The 20,836-nt window shown below is 47.3% G+C and overlaps 1 protein-coding gene across 17 annotated transcripts in view; it reads right to left on the reverse strand.

Annotated features, from left to right (window-relative positions):
* The window catches only part of LOC138516732 (alpha-adducin-like), a 1,440,750-nt gene that overhangs the window by 1,118,026 nt on the left and 301,888 nt on the right, over positions 1 to 20,836 (reverse strand). For all 17 annotated transcript variants that reach the window (XM_069632078.1, XM_069632071.1, XM_069632077.1 and 14 more), the window contains exon 3: positions 924 to 1,086. In XM_069632078.1, coding sequence (XP_069488179.1) covers positions 924 to 1,086 — 163 coding nt within the window. The remainder of the gene's footprint in view (positions 1 to 923; positions 1,087 to 20,836) is intronic.

A 20,836-nucleotide genomic window follows, 5' to 3' on the forward strand; every position in this document is an offset into this window, starting at 1 on the left:
GGGGTCGAAGACGAAGTAGAAGACATCTTCACACCAAGGATTTTCACAAAACGAACAGGTTCGAAGAACCGAGAAGAACAGAACTCTAAAGAGTTGAGGCGTGAACCGAGAATCACGAAGCAACACGTTCGCGGAAAAAATGGAACTGAGGCTACGGGCGTCGTGCGTCCTACTTATCACATCGGATGACGTCGGAGGAGGTCCTCGACGACGGCGCATCGACGTCATCGACGCAGGACGCAGACGCCGAAAAAAGTTTCCGAAGCAGCACAGCTGTGGTGATTACATGTCATAGATATGGAATACGTCGGAGGACCCAATCCCCTCGAATACTACATTTATTAGCACTGCAACTTTTAGTATTTTAGGACCTATTACAGTGTAACGTTTTTGAGTTTAACTAATGAAGTTTTTCCCCATTACCAGCACAAGTAGGCATCATGAGTAAGATCTGTGTGGATGTCCAAATAGTGACTACTGTCTGGCTATTTACAAGATATTTGTCTCCAAGAGACATATGTGAAAGACAATACAAATGCATATTTTGGGGAAATTTGAATTACTAGTGTATTATATGCAACAATTTCAAAATATTTTAACGTGCATCAGTTCACAAACTTTATGACATTGCAGATAAAGGGTTCAAGTTTACATTCACAATTTTACATTTACAAGATACAATGGACAGCCTTCAAATGAATACGTTTGCATTACTGGCATGGTATTTCACATTACACGGTAAAATGCACAGCCAATTCCCACAGAACATGCATTTGAACCATAATTAAAGTGCTGCTTACTCAGCACTGTAGTTCAAATGGTATATGTTGCAGAGAATTCAATGGACCCCAAAAAGCACAGAACAAATTAGAAAATCTGTACGTATTGTTACGCATGCACAAATAAAATAATTCTGCACTCACTCATGTTGATGGCAGCCATTCCACCTTGTGGGGTTGCAGGGTAGACGTTTGGTACAGTTGTGGTCATGAAATCTGCAATCTGCTGCAAAGCAAGCAGGCCAGCTGGATTCTTCCCCTTCTTGAACTGGTCCTGAATCATGGACTCCAGTTCATCACAAAAAGCCTAAAAGTACAAAATATCTGGTAATCATTTTTTCTATGAAAGTCTGAATAGAATCATAACACCTTTGGAGGCTACAGGCTTCTGTTCCATTATGATTGGCACTGCAGGATAAGCACTTTATTACCGTTTTACAACTATATAATTAAAGTGGTCTCACATAAAAATGTATTCCTTTGGCATCATAAGTCAATTTGAGCCAATAATAGGTCTATATTTTATTCAGGATTATTTAGTTAAACCAGTGTACTGCGCTTAGCAAATATTTCAGGAAAGTCTTAGTGCGATAACAATTTGCAAATAGAATTAATACAAATACAGTGTAGTTGATTAGTCATCATGAAGTGGTATTTCATTAACATAAACGCAGTCCAGCCAACACGTGTTTCGATCTCTGGTTTAACTAAATAATCTGTTAATTTTGGACTGGGTCTAGGGTAAGAACCAACATTACCAGTGCTGCAGCATACCTCACCAAGATATCCTAAATACATTAAGCCCGAGCGCACTCGCAAGCAGTTTACCCTAAAGATCCTTTACTATATTTTATTCAGATTGGTATAAGAAAGGAGTTTTCTGAATTAACTAACTCATTCAAAATAATCAACACTCCCCCTTGTCTTCCTTACAGATGTTTTACAGACTTGAGCATTCCGATTTAAAAAACTCTAATATTGGGTCCACTCTCAATATTCCTACACACAAATGTCCTTCTAATGTTGTCCAATCCCTTTTGACCAAGCTGCATATTACAGCAGCCACATTGTAAGCCTTTATAAACTATTTTGATGCAGATTCTCAAAATACATTGAGCATAGATGATGAACAGGAGAGAATGGGTAAATTCTCAATATCTGTAAAATAACAGGAGAACATTTGGTTAAAATGTTTTAAATTCACAACAGCAGCTAAACTTGGATTTTATGATTTACTGTATGCATCAGGTTAACCTTACACAAATGAGGAATTTCCGGAATTTGCTCTGCATACTCCAAATTTCAGTTGGACTTGTCAACCGCCCAATGTTATTTGTTTGCAAACTATATTTGATTGAAAATTAATTCATGATTTTTGGTTACTTCTACAAAACAAAATACATTTTCAGCCCCTTTATCCTTATTGTCCATATTTAAGGACCTCTCAGTGATACTGATATAAGCTGTGATAAATCTCAAGGTCTACATAAGTTATTAATTGCCATTACTTTTTAGATTATTACACCTAATTGGAAATTTAAAGAATGATCAATTTCATTATGGTGAAAACATGTGATCAACTCCTAGAACTGAAAAATGTTGCTCTAAAACTTTAATTGAATAGAATATTTGTTTTTCAAAAAGGTCTCATTTCACAGATATTTCAAATAACTCTGATCCCTCATTGTTTGGGTACAAACACGCTAAATGTATGAATGTTCCAAAGCCCCCTTAAACTGGTTCAGAGTTGAATAGTATTGTTATCATGCTATATATCCCTTCTCTACCTTAAAAAAAACTATTAAATTGGGTTCTTATATCACACTTCATGCCAGAGTTCAGCCTCCAAGCACGCAACCAGGTTTCAAAACGTGTGCTGCTCTGCGTGTCTTGCTCCGAACACAAGTTCGCTTTGCGCTGCTCCTGAGCTATCCGACCGCCTCTACCGTAGGTCTCTGTTTTCTCTTTTCCCCAATTAAACAGGTAAATGGTTTGATTATGAATGCAGTTTTCACTCATAACATTTACCATCCACATAACATTTACCATCCTAATTGTTGTTATATGGTTACATGCATACTTCAAGCTTAATATCTGTATCTTCCAGCTCTTGGCTCCTTTACACTGGAACTCCCTTCCTCTTGCCATCCGTTCTTCCCCCACCTTCCCTTCATTCCGCAATTCCCTGAAATCTCTCCTTCTCCATCCTCCTCCTTAAATCCCCTATCCCCCTTCTACTCCCCCATTCTTCTCTCTTTCCCCGACTCTCTCCCCTCCCCCCTCCACCCCCTCTTCCTCCCTCCCTTTCCCCCTCTTGCCCTCCTCCTCCTTCACTCTTCCCCCAACCTGTCCCATCTCCTTTTCCCCCTCCCCTTTCAGTTAATTGCTCCTTCCATTGTTTTGTTGTTTGATTGATTCATATTGTTATGCTTCAACAGTTTTTTATGTATCATGTTGTTCTTTGTACAGCGCTTTGGCGTAAGGCGCTTTATAAATCAATAAAATACAAATACAAATAGATAAACAATTCTTATTCTGAAAATGTTTAATACTATTTAACAAAAGAAAATCGGTGTATAAAGGTTTTGTGATGTAACCAGGTAAAATGTATGCCAAAAGTTGCTTTTCTGTAATGGCCTTTTTGGAGCTTTTATTGGTTTAGAATCACATGCATACATAAACAGCTATCTTGTGGTTGGCACGGAGGATTACAAGTTCTTTAGCGTAAAGTTAAAGGAAGGTATTGATAGGGGTTCTTGTCAAGCTCCATTATGCGTGTATGGGTACAGGTACCCACACAATGCCTTCACAAATTGAAGCCCTCAGATTTTTCATTTTCCTGGCTGAACGTCATCGTGTTGTGTGCTTCAGCTTAATATCTGTATAAATAAATCATTAGTTATTCTGAAAATGTACAATAAAATATTTAACAACAACAAAATATAGGTGTACATGGGTTGTTTTGTGATATAACCAGGCAAAATGTATGCCAAAAGTTGCTTTTCTGAAATAGCCTTTTTAGAGCTTTTATTTGTTTAGAATCAAATACATACATAAACAGCTATCTTGTGGTTGGCACAGATGATTACACGTTCTTAACTGAAAAGTTAAAGGAAGGTATCGATAGGGGTGCACGTCATCAGGGGTGTTGCTAGGTCTGGAAAAGACCCAGGGGCTATGCTCATGTTGGGACTGTCGGGACACGGGGCTAGCTAGCCACTTGGTTGTAGCTCCTGAGATTCTATCCGGGGCTACAACCAAAAGACCAGGGGCTTTAGCCCCCTTAGCGCCTCCCTTAGCAACGCCTCTGCGTGTCATCATCTTGATCCTGGGTGCATGGGTACCGGTACCCACACAATGCCTCCCCAAATTGACACCCTCAGATCCTGGCTCAATATAATCGTGTCCCAAGATGTGTGCACCATGTATTGTGGAGAAAAATATAAGTAACACTCCAAACAACTTAATGCACGCGTGTGTGCGTATCATAGATTACTTACTCAGTACTTACACATTATGTGGCTTATATCTGTTTATAGTCGTAGCATTGCATAAGATGACATCTAGTGGTCAGTTCCAAGTATTACAAGTGGTTTACTTCTGTAAAATCAACACTGGCTTCCCTTTCACACAATCCTTATCCTACATACAGTTACCCATGATGCTTCACGAATCTGTATCTTCAGATTGTTTCTTCTGCTGACTTGACGTGAACAGCATGAGTAAATCAGTCAATGGGCCTCATTACGAGTCAGCCGGTCCGGAAAGAAGAGTGGTGCTAAATACGCCACCACCGTTCTTTCCGGACCGGCTGATCTCGAGTCCTGAAGGCGGGAGGTGTCACTCCTGCAGGCGGACGTGGAAACACTGGCACCATTACAGCAGGATGCCAGTGTTTCCACTTCCCGATTCCCATGGGAATGGGGATTTACCGAATTCCGCCTCCGGAATTACCGGGTCACCGGGTTTGTAATGCCCTGGTGATTCCGGGAATCACGGAGGCGGAATGGTAATAGGAGTCCGGTGGTAACCTGCCAGTTTTTCCGGCTCGGTTACCGCCGGACTCGTAATGAGGCCCAATGTGTGTAGTTCAGCTCATGAGGGGAGGAAGTGTGGGCACTAAACAGATTCAGATACAGATTGTGTGGAAGGAGTGCGTTTGTTATTTACTGGCAGGGTTGATATGGGTAGTTTTGGGCACCAATGTTTAGCGGCTGTGGAATGCAGTTAATGTCAGGTGACGAGGGAGTCCTCAGAGATACAGCGTCGGTTGCTCGGAAGTGACTAGTTGCAGGAATTCCTAAGAGTGACACCCTTGGTTCTTTCAACCTTACACATAGGTTCACTGGTTGTTTACCCAACAGGTATGGTATACCCAACAGCTAGCTGCCGCTGCGACCCCCATCTTGCCTCGAGACAATGCAACCAGCAGCCGATGCCAGTCCCTCCTTAGAGCCTCACTCAAAGAGGCCTCACAATCCCTGTCCTGGACAAGAAGCCCTAGGTTTGCCGCAACCCCTCCATGTACCCTAGTTTTTGCACAGCATCACATGTGCTTACACTATCCTCCCCTTATGCTTGAATCTAGTTTCCATAACTAGCGGAACTCTTTGCAGCCTGTGCTGCACTTGCTATTAACCTATTTGTAACTACTAGATTTGACAATTGCAGCCTGCGCTGCACTCACATTTAACATACTTGTAACTACTGGATTGAACTCACACTGTACCTGTAATCCTGACTGTAATACGCTTACCTGTACTTCGGCAGAAGCCCCTGTACCATGAGGTGTAGCTCAGTCATAACCGTAACCTAAGCACTAAGAGTAACAACTATGCAACACGCCCTGATGCCTAAGGGTTTGGTGCGCTTTATAAATGTAAAAATAAATAAAATAAACTGATATAAGCTACAGAAAGATTGTGTAAGAAACGTCTGCGTTCGTAGGCTTGTGAATCCGTTTAGACTTGAATGCTTTGCCTTGACTAGCGAGCATACCTACAGATGCCGGTGGGTGAGCCATAGGAACAGCTTAAAATAAATGTTTAAGTACAGCCTGTCCCTCCTGTAGGTCTGATTGTGCTAGTGTGTCTACACAATAGGATTGAGTGATCAGGTGTAACGAACGCCAAGTGGCTGCTTTGCAAGTTACATCTAAAGAAAAGTGTGCAATGAAAGCTAGAATTGCCCCAGTTCCTCTTGTTGAAATGAAAGGGTTTGTGTGCTAGTGTACAGTAGAGTTGAACACATCATACAACTCACCTTGCAATGGTAGATTTAGTGACCAGGCACCCCTGCCAAACCTTTTTCGAAAGAAATAAAGACCTGACTGTTCTGTCTAAGCAGAACAGGACTACCCAGTACATGTGAAGCATTTAAAGAGTTTTCCTTTCAGGTGTAAGGGTCATGGAAAAAAGCAGGAAACGCTAGACTGATTAACATGAACATTTGAAAAGTAAGCCAATTTACTGCAATCTTAGTGATAGCCATTAGGGTTCCATTTCATTTTTGGAATTCTTTTTCTACGCCATTTTTGATTGGGGGCTGAGGGGTACTTTGTTTACGAAAGCCACTAGGCAGGCCTAAAGTTGCTGTTGTGCACACATGGGTTAAATCTGAGCCCAGCCCTGCAACCTCTACAGTGGTTGGGACTGGTTTAGACCATGCCCTAGCTCTAGAGGGGCCATTAAACATCTTGTGGGGGTGGACTATAATGCTTGCTGGTTTGAGGCCTACCTGATCGGCTTGCGCCAAAACCTTTGTTAGGTGGCCTGGTGTGTGAACAGAGGGTTGGCTTAGACCAGACTAGGAAGGTGAGCTCCCTACACAAAAGCAGGACATTACAGGGAGAAACTCCCCTCATGGGGGACAAGGACTCCCGTTCCATGATGGAACTCCCCAACCCTCTTGCCCTTGAGTCTATGCAATCCATAAAGTCTGCTGAGAATCAATCTGAACGCACTACTGTATACTATAGTGATACACCTGCCTTTCTTCCTGTAAATACTGATACCACCGCGATCAGGAAGACTAAAATGGACATATAGTCTGCTCTCGAGTCATCTTCCAGGAGTATAGTGAAGAAGATTGATGGAGTTATACAAACTACTCCTGTGGCAAGTACAGAAGGTACTGGGAAGAGGTGGCCTCCAGGAGGCATGAAGAATACCCAGGGTGCAGGGTGCTGAAGCAAAAGATGGCATTGGGAGTAATCTCCCTCATCTGTGAGAAAGCAAAAGCTGTCTCGCCCACGAGTCCTCGAAAACTTGTGATCCAGGTGTCCAGGACACAGCCATCGTTTTTGGATCCAGTTCCTCGGCGTGGACTGGTACGGGAGGATCACTTGGGTGAGGGGGTCATCAGGAAGTGGGGGTGAGGCAGCCGATGGTGAGATTCAGTATTCCCCACGTTTTTGTACAACCAACCCCTCCCATTATTTATGATGCAAGGTCCCAACTCCCCCGTCCCCCTTTCTGTACAAACACTAGGATGAGGAAGAGGGCGACAGAGTAACAAGACTAACTCATGTTAGGCAGAATCCGGTGCAGTTCCCTTAGGGAGCACTACAGGTGAGAGCAATAAATCCCCTTTGGTATCAGTCTGTACCACAAAGATTTAGTTGGTAGCTGTGGCTGAGCAGTCAGACTTATCTCAAGAGGGAGATGAGCAGTATTCGGGGTTTACACAATAGGCCTTCAGTAATATGGAACAAGGAAACACTGACCAAAGCTTTGTAGTAAAAAGAATATATATATTTATTTTATACACTTCTAGTTAAACACATCTATCACAGTTCTTAAAGCAAGTTAAATTCGGTTAAAGAAAGTATACACAACTCCCTAGTTAAATTGTAGACAGGTTTGAGCAAGAGTGAAAACTGAGCAAAACGGCACAGTGCAAACCAAACACAAATGGCACTCTAGCAATTTCTCACAAGGGAGGCAAAGCACAAGTTATACAGAAATTCCTCCTTACACACCCTAGCAACACTTCCCATATGTTTGTGAACCAGTTTAAGCAAGGCAGTGCATCAGTATAAAAAAATACTTAAATGAAAAATGAGTAAAATGGCATTTCACAAGGTTTAAAAGTGGGAAGGAAAGAGTGGCTATAAGAAGTAGATGCACCAACACATTTCTAGTTGAGAAGCAATCTAGAGAAGGCAGTTCTAACAAATTTAGCCAGAGTCAGTAGGCCTGTTCCAGAGTCAGTGGTACAGGGCAAGGGCCCAGGAGCAAAATGTTCTTGTAGCTGCAGTCAAGTCTTTGGTTAACAATTCGAAAAGGTGGATGCAGAAGGTGAAAGACAATGTTAAAAGAGAGGGGAGGCCCACCCAACAGGTAGATAAGGATTTAAAACACCTTTAGCACTACCAAGCAGAAAGGGAGGCCTGGCAGAACAATGTACCTTATAAATGAAGAAGTGGCTCCTGCGGTGGCAGTTGTTCCTGGTAGTTCCTGCAGTTCGGGGGATCCAGCAGAGGAAGAGAGGCTCTCGTTGTGGAGGAGGGTTCGAGTTACTGCACTACCCATGGATGAAACCCCAGCCGTGGTGCTGCCCGACGGATAAAAGATACGCTCCTTTAAATCGCGGTCTAGGTGGACTGGTGCCTGGCTATCCGGTCTCCAAGTACGGGTACTGGCGATTCGACCAAGGCAGATCCGGGAAGGCGATTGGCAAACTGGTTGGCCCCACCAGCTCAAGGGAAGAAGACTTTGGCTTCTCTCCTCTTCGGCTTCTTAGTTCCAGTGGCGACGTCTTGCTCTTCCAGTCCTCAGGACCCTGCTTTTATGCAAAAAGATCCCCATTCATACAGCCTAGCAGACACTCACACAGTGGAGTTGTCATCTTGGCGGGAGACCCTCCAGACTATCAGGATAGAGTGCGACATGGGTTGCTGAGGCAACCCCGTCCAGGGGTCCTACTCCCCCTCCCACACAATGGACCCACCCCAGAATCAGTGGCGCCAAAAGGGGGGCTTCTCGGTAGAAGCCCGCCAAAAGGACGAACAAAGGATCCCCGACCTGGGTCAGGAGTTTAGAGAAAGACACGAGAAAGAAGTTATATTAAAGTTCTGGCAAATAAAACCTACCAGAGTAAAGTTAATATTAAAATAGACCGGCGGTATTTTAGAGGCTGTCGGAAAATGTGGTTGCCTCGAACAATGGGAAAATACCATAGGAAAATATTTGCGGTTGAATATCTACGGTAGTAACCACTGCCACCAGCCAGAAACTTTTGAGAGAGGGACTGTACGGTACCCTCTCGAAAATGAACATAAGGGAAAACCTATTAACCCTTCCCAGTACTTCCATAGTAAGATGGGTTGTACTCGTTTAGTTCACAAAAATGGACTAGTAAAGTCAATGGGGACTTTACATGCCCTGGGAGACCATAGTCAGTCCCAGGGTATGGAGTCTATGTTTGGGGGTCGCTACGACACCCCTGTGTCACTGCACGGAGGGTGCTGTGTAACACATGTGAATAAAGATGGTTCCTATGGAGGTGAGAGAAACCCCATAGAAATTAAACACAAAAATAGCCTAGAACACACATAGCAAAAATGCCTAAGAGTGGGAAAAAGAGTCTCACTCTTAGCAGGATAAAAAAAAAAAAAACCTTCAAATCGAGCAATGCTGCTGGGGGACTCTATATGTAAGGGAAATTAGCCATAAGATGAGAATTCTCCCTAACACATCGTACTGGACTTGTACTGTTAATCGGGTCAGGCAAAGTCAGGCACTTGCTTTAGGTGCATACACCTGATTCCAATTAGCTCTCCTCACACAGATAAAAGGCATAACCTAGAGACACTGAACAAGGTGGAACACGAGTAAGAGTAGAATTTTTGGGGCAAAGGCAAACCTACCGACGCAGAGCGACGGACCAAGGGACGAGAGCAGCTGGTCGAAAACCCCAAGAGTTCCTTACAGGAGGTCGATGCCTCCACAAGGCTGTGAAATACTTAGAGAAGGCCAGATCCCAACATAGAAGACTGCATTGTGTTTCAAGACGCCAGCGACCCTCTCGAGTGAACGGCAGAGTAGGGGAGGTGAGTCCAAGCCTGTGGTACTAACCGTGACGCTTGAAGTGGAATTAAAAAAAAGCAAGAAAGAACCGCACACAGCTGGTGAGTTGCCAAGCGACCTGAGAGATCGGTGTGTGCTAAGAATGAATAAAGTTTTCAACAATATATTGCAAATGAAGAATGCACGCGTATGGATGACATGCGAGGAAAGGCAGACCTGTGAATTAACTTTACAGTAAGGACAGCTGTGGAATCAGCGATACTGTGTAATGGAGTGGTCGGGCGAAAGGGTGTAGCCCACTCGAAAGTCTCCATGAAAGGTGCATTGTTTGTAGCGATACAAGTGAATGAACTGTAAAAGCGAAAGTTAAGCCCAAGAGAAGGGGAGAGGAAAACCTGAACATTGAATTCTGAGTCAAAGTGGTCCTGCAGTGGTCTGTAAAGAAAGCCACGCATATTCAATAGTCTTTGACATCGGAAAAGAGGTCTGAGCCCGACTGAGAAGTGTAAAACGCTTGGGAAAGGGAGCCCCAGCAAGTGTTGTTGAACTGTGAAAGGTCTGAGCCAGGCCGAGGGTGATCAACGTTGATCTTTTGTTTTTGAGGAGGTCTGAGCCCAACAGAGGGGGACCGGTGTGAACTTTGTTTCGTTGTTTGGAAAGGACTGGAACAGGAGCCTTTGGTGTGGAAGGTCAGGCAGGCCTCAATCCACGTTCCAAACTGTTTCAGGGTTAAAGCCAGAGTGTCTCATCCTGCCTACAGAGACAGCCTTATTCCGTGCTATCTAAATGTGGGGAGGAGAGCTGTTTCAGCCACATTTATTGTTTTTTTCTAACACTGTTTTTCCTTTTATATACAAACCTCCTTTACACACATTTTTGTACAAGAGATAGGGCAGGCATTAAGTTTTTGTTAGCATATGCCACTTTGATTTGACGGACACGACTAATACGGTTTTCTTTATTATTTGATGGTCGAGACAACTCCCATCCTAGTTAAAGGGCAAAGTAGACAAAGTAGGTGTTTTTCCAGACCCCACAAAGTTAATAAAGGTTTTACAAATGGTATCTTTTGTGTCAGTGTCATACTTGTGATACCATGCCTCCCCTACACATCGCAGTAATTGTATCTTCAAGGGAAGAAAGCCTTGTGAGAAATCTCCCTTGAGTCAGATTGCTTCAAAAGTACCGAAGGTAAAGAAGACATAATAGTTACTCACCGTAGTGACCAACGTACTCCTAGTCCGTAGTTCCCTTCCCCCATACTGCATGGGCAACCCTCTCTAGGGTTGGGAGACAGAACCTTATCACCAGAAAAAACCTTCTCCCCCTTTAAATTTAGAGGAGCTTTGGGGCGCTGTCCTGCGAGCATGCTCTCCCCCGACACCGCCACTACACCGCAGTCCCCAATGACGTGTCGACAATATTAAGATTGCCTAATGACACCAGATCTATTAGGGGGAAGGATGGTGGGACGTATGGAGGAAAGGGCACTATGGACTAGGAGTACGTTAGTCACTACAGTGAGTAACTATTAATTAGTCCTTAGTCCCGTCCCATTTCCTCCATACCGCATGGGTGATTACAACTGAATTTAGCCCCAGGGTGGAGAGGTGACCCTCTTTAAGAAACCAAGTTCCTTATAACCGCCTGTCGAAAGCGGTTTCTGGCTTAGAGCCAGTGTCCAAACAGTGGTGCTTGCAGAAAGCCAAAGGGGTGGCCCAGGTAGCACCCTCCTGGGACCTGTCTCTGGAATGCAATAGCCATGGCCTTGGCTCTGACAGAGTGGGCATAAATGTTAGCTGGAAGGGGTTTGTGCTGCCCGTCATAGGCCTCTTTGATGGCTGAAATCATCCATCCATCTATAGAGGCCTTGGATGCTGACTTGCGGAAGCTCGTGTTCCTGTCTAGATTTCAGAGCATGTTTGACATCCAGACAGTGCAAGACCCTTTGAGAATGGTCCTTAGGGACGGCAAAAACTGTAGGTAACACTATCTCTTCATTTAGATGGAAGGCAGAGACTACTTTAGGTAGAAACGCAGGGTGCGTTCTCAGGACGACCTTATCTTTGTGAAAAGTAGTATTTGGTTCTGAAGCCACCAGTGCCTGGATCTCGCTGACTCTACAAGCAGAGGTGCGACCCACCAACAGAGCTGTTTTAATGGTGACCAGTCTGATGTCTGCGGACGCCATTGGTTCGAAAGGCTAACACTATATTGAAATCCCACAGACAGTGTGGCTTCTTGATGGGCGGGTAGAGCCCGGTGAGGCCCACAAGATTTCGTTTAATCTCCGGGTTGGCAGAGAAGACCTCCTCCTCCGAATTCCTGTAGGCCCCTATGGCTGCCAAATAGGTGCAGCATGTGTCTACCCACACCCCTGAGTGAGCGAGGTGTGCAGAGAAGGAGAGAACATCGTCCAATGTGCAAGTACAGGGGTCGATCTCCTTAGAGTCTGCCCAGTGACAGAACCTCATCCATTTACTCTTGTACTGGCTCCTAGTAGCCTTGCTCCTAGCGATCTGAATGATGTCTAGGTTAGCCTGTGACAGGCTCAGCTGCTTCAGTTTGACCTGCTCAGGAACCATGCTGCAGGGGATAATTTCTGTGGAGCGGGGTGGATGACCCTGCCCCTCTGCTGCGAGAGAAGGTGAGCTGGGCACAGCGGCAGTTGAATGGGTGGCCTGTCCGGGACGCTGAGAGGCAGAATGATGCAGAGGTGACATGACTCTCTTATCTTGCAGATCACCCTGTGGACCAGGGGTGTGGGAGGAAAGGCATACGCTTTCATGCCATTCCATTGTATCTGGAATGAGCCGCCCAGGGAACTGTTGGCACTTCTTGATGGCCCAGGAGGCAAAAAGATCCACTTGAGGGAACCCTCATCTGCTGAAGATCCCGAGCAGGACCTGATCCTTCAATTGTCATTCGTAATTGTCCGCTCCCAGTCTGGCGAGTCTGTCTGCTTCCAGGTTGGACTCCCTGGGAGTTGGATGGCAGTCAGGTAGACCAGGGCCCATTCCCACATGTTGATCGCTAGGCTGCACAGGGGGGGGGACCTGGTACCACCATGCTCGTTGGCCTAGTACTTGCTGGGTCCGTCTGGATGAGGACGACCTTGCCCCCAATGAGTGGAAGGAAACCTTTGAGAGCTAGCCAGATGGCTTTCAGCTCCAGCCAGTTGATACGAGACACCTGCTCCTGAAGGGTCCAGACCCCATGGACACTGTGGTTGTATTTAGTATTTTAGTATTTTAGTATTTTATTTATTTCTATAGCGCACCAGGCCCAGGGGCAACCGGGCGCTTAACTTAGTTACAACAAGATGAAAGCATGACAAGGCAATGTGACAGAGTATTACAAGATTATTACAGGAAGATTTACAAAATTTACAAAATATACATTCAAATGAATATCGATAAGGCAGTGATTTACAGGATAGTTAATAAGGGATGCAGAGTAGGTCAAAGTGCAAGTAGGGCAGTAAGCTGGTGTTAGCAGTCTTGGGCGGATAGCCATGCTTTGGTAAGGTATTTGAATTTCAGGAAGGAAGGTTCTGCTCTAAGGTCATTGGGGAGTGAGTTCCAAAGTTTGGCTGCCAGGTTGGGGAAGCTGGTTCCACCAGATCTTTGGAGATTAAAACGCGGGATGTCAAGGCAGTTGGCTTGGGCCGCTCTGCGAGGTCTGGTGGAATTGTGGAAAGCGAATCTGTTTGCCAGGTAGCGAGGGGCTTGGTTGTGGAGGCATTTGTGTGTGAGAGCCAAGGACTTCAAGGAGATGCGCTGTGGGATAGAGAGCCAGTGCAGGTTGCGCCTGGTGTCAGATATATGCTGGCGCCTAGGAATGTTAAGGGCCGCTCTGATCGCATTGTTTTGGACAATTTGTAGCTTGTTTAAGTTGCGGAGATTAGTACCTAGATAGAGGGCATTACAGTAGTCGACCTTGGATAGTACAAGGGTCCTGGCCAAGGTTACGCAGTTGGCAGTGGTTAGGAACGGGCGACAGGCGGTGATGAGCTTTCAAGTATGCGCTGCTGCAGATGAGACTGCGTTGGATTGTCTAGTCAAGGATAGGGTTGAGTCGATGTAAATCCCTAGGGTTTTCGTGTCCTTAGCAATCGGGATGGTGTTCCCATCAATGGTGAGAGACTTGAAGGCAGGGTCAAGTTTAGTGAGTTTTTGTGGTGAACCAAGAATGAGGAGCTCTGTCTTTTCATCATTTAGGCAGAGGCTGTGCTGGGCCATCCACGCTTGGATGACCTGGTAGATGGCGTTGATGGCAAGGGAGTCAGTTGTGTAGTCTCCTGTGATGGGGATTAGTATCTGTGTGTCGTCAGCGTAATTGGTATACGTGACGCCCAAATGGTCCAAAATATCAAAAAGGGGTTTGGTAAACACGTTATATAACGTGGGCGAGACACAGGACCCTTGAGGCACACCACAAGAGACCGGAGCGGGTGGTGCGGCCGCAAGTGGGGAGAACACACGCATAGATCTATTATCCAGGAAGGATCTGATCCAAGTGGCGGCATTTTCTGAGAAGTGTGCGGCTGATTTGAGGTGATGGCAGAGAATTTTGTGATTGACAAGATCAAAAGCAGCAGAGAGGTCCAGGAGAAGTAATAACGCCAGTTTGCCTTTGTCTTTGAGATCTTCGATCTGCGTTTTTAAGTCAATAAGGGCGGTCTCAGTGCCATGGCGAGGCCGGAAGCCTGATTGCCTGAGTCCCAGAAGTTTATTTGATTCAAGGTATTCCTGAATTTGTAGGTAGGCCGCGCGGTCAAGGATTTTTAGTAAAAAAGGTACAGTGGTAATTGGTCTGTAGTTTGTGGGTATACTGGGATCCAGGGTAGGTTTTTTCAGAAGCGGGATGACCCATGCATCCTTAAGATTGTCCGGTACAATCCCAGAGCTAAAGGAGGAGTTGATGAGCGTAGTGATGAAAGGTGCTAGGTCGTGAGCAGCTTCCTTAATAATAGGTGCAGGACAAAGGTCACCCTGACAATTGGACGGTTTAAGGCTAGTGATAATCTTTTCCACTTCGAGAATGGAGAGTGGAGAGAAGCTAAAAGGAGTCAGAGAGTCTGTGATAGAGGGGTTTATGGTAGGTATAGGGATCTGTAGAGGGTTGGATTGAAGGCTAGATTGTTTGTTGTTGATTTTAATTTGGAGAGTGGCAATCTTACCTAGGAGAGCTTCTTGGATTTTGGAGCACCAGGTGCTATCTTTGGTACATGTGTCAGGTGGGGTAACAGGAGTTTCAAGTTCTTTTAGGATTTTAAACAATTCTTTGGTGTTAGATTTGGCTTGCTCGATGCGTTTGTTATATGTGTCTTTTTTTGCCTGGAATATAGCTTCCTTGTAGTTAAGGGTGGCCAGGAGTACGCGTGATTTGTTAGCTAGAGAGTGATTGCTTCTCCAGTGGGATTCTGCAATTCGTTTTTCTTTGCGTAGTGCTCTGAGATGGGGTGTAAACCAGGAGTTTAGGTGGGCTCGAGGTTTAGATTTTCTCAGTTTCGAGGGTGCAATGGTGTCTAAGGCTGTAAGCATGGCCCGGTTGAAAGTGTCGACCAGGGCCGTAGGGTCAGAGCATGATGGATCCCGAACATTAAGAGCTGGAAGGAGGAGGGGGAGGAGTCTATCGCAGGTAATGTTGCGTTTGTTACGGGTGGCCATAGCCGGGGCAATGTTGTGAGGGAGGCTGATAGGTTTGGACTCAATATTGAATGTAATTAAGTTGTGGTCTGTCCAGGCGCACTGTTGGTTAGAGGTGATGTTGATGGGACAGTTGAGGGCGGCTAGCCAGTCAAGGGTTCTGCCCTTGTTGTGGGTAGGTTGGTTTAGGAACTGAGTGAATCCAGCATTAGTGAGGATGTTGTCAATAGACGAAGCAGCGGTGTCCTTGGGGTCGTGGAGGCCTAAATTGAAATCCCCCAGTATCATGACCTGGGAGGTAGCTTTGGTGTTGTGTGTGAAGATGTTGGAGAGGTCCTCCGCGAAGGTAGATAGTGGGCCGGGTGGCCGGTAGAGTAGATGAAAGGTGATAGAATGGTTGGGTGTGAGAGCTAGTTTAGCTGTCAGTGCTTCCAGAGTGGAGGAGTGATGTGTGGCTGAGAGGTGGAAGTTCAGAGCGTTTTTGTGGATGATGGCGATGCCACCTCCTTTAGATTGGATGGAATTACGGTCATGTCTGATAATGTTGTAGTCAGGAGGGATAGCGAGGGAGAGAAGAGGACCTGAAGCTGGGTGGAGCCAGGTTTCAGTGATTGCTATAAAGTCGAGGTCAAGGTTGAGGATCAAGTCAGCTACTTCTAGGGCGTGAGCCGGGAGTGATCTGGCGTTGATTAGCGCGCCTTTGATGTTGTTTAAGTTAGGGGAGTTGGAAGATGGTGGTAGATTAGGTGAAAGTGTAGGTGGTGACAGAGGGAGAGGCAGTTTGATGCGGTGAGCTAAATGATGGGAAGCGTGGGTGAGACGCGAGCCAAGTCTAGCATTTCTCAAGGAGATAGAGCAGGGTAGGTTAGGTAAAGGTCTGGTGGCGAAGTGCTGGATCCAGAGGGCTGGGTTGTTAAGATAAGGGTTGGTGTGGTGAGCGTGGGATGGCATAGTTGAGGTATGATGCAAGTAAGAGTGGTAGATAGAGGTGGTGGTATGGTATAGTGCAGTGCAGCCAGGGTGCAGTATAAGGATGAGAAGGGTAGGCAGCAGTCTGGTAAGTAGGGTACTGAAAGAGTACAGTGGTGAGTTTGCAGTAGTTAGACTGTTGGTGGGGGGCATGTTGACCTGGTAGAGTCTAAACGCGCGTAGTCTGGTAAGGAATGCGAGGGCGACCATATGACATTTACACAGTAGCACTAGTCTGTTAGTGACCAGGGGCACAACACAGTTGCAGTGGTCAGTTAACGACCATAAGGCACAACACAATTGCAGTGGTCAGTTAGCGACCATAAGGCACAACACAATTGCAGTGGTCAGTTAGCGACTATAAGGCACGACACAATTGCAGTGGTCAGTTAGTGACCATAAGGCACAGCACAATTGCAGTGGTCAGTTAACGACCATAAGGCACAACACAATTGCAGTGGTCAGTTAACGACCATAAGGCACAACACAATTGCAGTGGTCAGTTAACGACCATAAGGCACAACACAATTGCAGTGGTCAGTTAATGACCATAAGGCACAACACAATTGCAGTGGTCAGTTAACGACCATAAGGCACAACACAATTGCAGTGGTCAGTTAATGACCATAAGGCACAACACAATTGCAGTGGTCAGTTAGCGACCATAAGGCACAACACAATAGCAGTGGTTGGTTAACGACCAAAGGGCACAGCCAGTAGCAGTCATGAGACATACCACATTAGGGGCAGAAAGTGACTGTACTATTGAGAGGTGGCAGTAACGCAAAGAGGCAACAGAGTTGGAGGCATAAGTGTATGTAGCAAACAGTTATCGAGGGTGAAGAAAAACCGAGTTTAAATGTTTGTGATTGCGGAGTAGCAGAAGACATACCAGAAAGCACAATAGTGTAGACTGAGGGTAACCCCTCTACTCACAATGGATTAGAGGTCCAAGTAGACACTGGCTCCAAGGCTCCGGAGGCGAACAGGGGCCTTAGTGCGGGCCTTTGTTGAGAGGCCGGCGTTCCCGCCTGCCGGCGGAGGGGATAATTATGAATGGGGAGGTCAACAGCTGATTCGTGCGGCCAGAGCCTCGCTCTGGTGCCGCGATGCGCCCGCCATTGCTGGGCCAGGCGGAAGAGTCTGACGGAGTCAGTCGATTCCAAGAAGCGTTGCGCTTTAGCAATCGACGAGCAACTGGAGATCAATGAATATGCACGATGGCCATACCTGACTGAGATAAGATGGCAACCCTCGCCCTTGAGGGAAATCGGTGAGGCAGGGTGATCTGACGCACGGCCGAACCGTGTGTAGCTGGAGATGCTCCTCGGCTCAGGAGGCTAGTGCTCCTGACCCTCCTCCGTGGTGTGCTGCTGCGGCTGGAGCGGTAAGGGCAGAGTTCCTGGCCCCTGGCTCCTGTGGCTCCGAACAGGCTCTCAACAGGCCTTTGTATGGCCTTCGTAAGGGCCGCCGGCAGATCCGCCTGCCGGCGGATGTAGTGGCGTGGATAAGCGAGGCTTAGCCTCGTTGTGGCGCTGCGATGCGCCCGGCATGCGGGGGTCAGGCAGGAAGTAGGACAAGGCCAGGCAGGCCTTCGTTGCAGCTTACCAGCTGTTGCGGTATCCGACGATGGGGAAAGGGCTCCTGCCCTCTTCCCTTGGATGGGGCAACGAAGTGAGGCCAGTCAGGCTCTCAACAGGCCTTTGTATGGCCTTCGTAAGGGCCGCCGGCAGATCCGCCTGCCGGCGGATGTAGTGGCGTGGATAAGCGAGGCTTAGCCTCGTTGTGGCGCCGCGATGCGCCCGGCATGCGGGGGTCAGGCAGGAAGTAGGACAAGGCCAGGCAGGCCTTCGTTGCAGCTTACCAGCTGTTGCGGTATCCGACGATGGGGAAAGGGCTCCTGCCCTCTTCCCTTGGATGGGGCAACGAAGTGAGGCCAGTCAGGCTCTCAACAGGCCTTTGTATGGCCTTCGTAAGGGCCGCCGGCAGATCCGCCTGCCGGCGGATGTAGTGGCGTGGATAAGCGAGGCTTAGCCTCGTTGTGGCGCCGCGATGCGCCCGGCATGCGGGGGTCAGGCAGGAAGTAGGACAAGGCCAGGCAGGCCTTCGTTGCAGCTTACCAGCTGTTGCGGTATCCGACGATGGGGAAAGGGCTCCTGCCCTCTTCCCTTGGATGGGGCAACGAAGTGAGTCCAGAGTGCCCCCCCCAGCCTTCCAGGGAGGAATCTGTGGTGATGGTGACCTGCGGGGCCGGCTGCCAGAAGGGCTTGCCTGTCTGCAGGTTGCAGTCCCTGGACCACCATGGAAGGTCCGGGTGATGAAAAGGAGGAATGCTGACAAGCTCCGCTTGGGAGCCGCGCTCCTGATTCCATGAGGCTGCGAAGTGCAGCTGTAATCTCCTCATCTTGAGTCTAGTGTGGGGGGCGGCCAGTAGGACCTCTGCCATGATACCCAACAAATGTTGGTCCAACTTGGGTCTTTCCTTTATCTTCCTCTCTACCTGTGGTGTTCCCCAGGGGTCGAACCTCTCGCCCTGGCTTTTCAACCAATACCTGGCAACTCTCGGCCACTGCATTGCTACTTTCTGCTCAAATTTCCAGTGCTACGCTGACGACACTCAACTCATTTTCAGGCTGCCCTCTACCACCTCCTCTCCCTCTCTCATCTCCGATTGCCTAACTGCCATTCAAGATTGGTGTGCCGCCAATGATCTTTGTCTGAATGCCAGCAAGACGGAGATCCTCATCGGCATACCTTCAACATCCTTTCCCCTCACTCTCGGGCCGGCCTCCCTTGGCCCTCCTCCTACCCCCACCTGCTAGGCTAAGAACCTTGGGGTCACATTTGATTCCACCCTTTCCTTCTCCGCCCACATCTTCGAGGTCTCTAAAAAGTCACATTTCCTACTGCACCTCCTCAGAGGTATTCTGCCTTTCCTCACCTTCCCCCAGAAGCTCATGGTATCCAGAGCTCTGGTTCTCTCTTTGTTGGACTATTGTAACAGCCTCTTTCTAAATCTACCTGCCTCTACTCTCTGCCCTCTGCAACTAATCCAGAACAGGACTGCAAGACTTGTCCTTGGTCTCAAGCCCTGTGATCGTATCTCTCCAGCTCTGAAATCTCTCCATTGGTTCCCAGTGGTCCTGGGGCCTGGATCCAAAATACCTTCAGCTATCCCACCGCAAATACCTCTCCTCTTGAGCTCTTCAATCCTCTACCTCTAACTCCATCAGGGTCAGTCGTTTTCCAAAGAAACGAGCTGGGAGTAGATCTCTGTCTTCGGCTGGGGCCTCCCTCTGGAACAGCCTCCCGGCCACTCTAAAACCTGAGGAGAACCATCTCTGATTGCGGAGGCACCTCAAGACCTTCCTCTTTTCTTCTGCCTTCACTGCCCCCTCTCCCCTGCTGATCTGTTCTCTCTTTGCACCGTGTACCTGGCCACCCTCTGTCCTCCGGACCCAGGTACCTGCTCACCCCGCCACCCTCCTGCACTTCCTCCAGGCCACCCCTTGCACTGGGGTCTGTATCTGTACCCATACAGCCCCGCCTATTTCTTCCTGCACTTATCAGACCTACCCTGTCTGCTGCCTTTAACCTATCACTTGCAAATTGCTGGGTGCACTACCACTGTTTGTTGCCTTTATTATTTATTTATTCTTATTTATCTGTTTCTCCTCTGATTCGCACTTTCCACTTCTCCCCACTTCCGTGCACTTTTCCCCTCCCCCTCTCCCATGCACTTGCGCGTTCTCAATTATACTGGGCCTAGTAAGATCGCGGTTTTGTTCTCCCCTGTTCGCGTCCCTCGCCTTGTCGCGCTCTGAAACACTTGTGTACGAGCGCGATAGATATAAAATATCAATACCACCAGGCCGAGGTCACCCGCTTGATGGCCATGATCTTGTCTTCCGTGGGGAAAACTCTCTTGGAGCTTGTGTCCCATATGAGGCCCAGAAAGGTCAGACTCTGTGTAGGCTGCAGCTGAGACTTCTTGAGGTTGATTGAAAATCCCATCTCATGGAATGTGATCATAAGGGCGGAGGAAGTGTGATGAACCGCCTCCGGAGATTTCGCCCTGTTGAGCCAGTCGTCCAGGTACGGGTAGCCGTGGTGGCCCTGGGCCCTCATGGGGGCTGCCACTGCATTCATCAGTCTGGTAAATACCCTAGGGGCTGGGTTGAGGCCGAAGGGTAGAACCTTGTATTGGAAATTGCAGCCCATGATCCTGAACCGCAGAAAGGAGCGATGAGGCTGCCAAATCGTGACGTGTAGGTAAGCATTTTTCAGATCCAGTGAGCAATCTGTCTCTACGGCACAGTGTCTCCGCAATGAGTGCTGGCATAACCATCTTGAATTTTTTAAGATGAAGGGAGAGGTTTCGGGTGGAGAGGCCCAGCACAACTCTCAG

Source organism: Ambystoma mexicanum, chromosome 6q (assembly GCF_040938575.1).
Source record: "Ambystoma mexicanum isolate Mex_15411 chromosome 6q, UKY_AmexF1_1, whole genome shotgun sequence".
In the NCBI taxonomy this organism is placed as follows: domain Eukaryota; kingdom Metazoa; phylum Chordata; class Amphibia; order Caudata; family Ambystomatidae; genus Ambystoma; species Ambystoma mexicanum.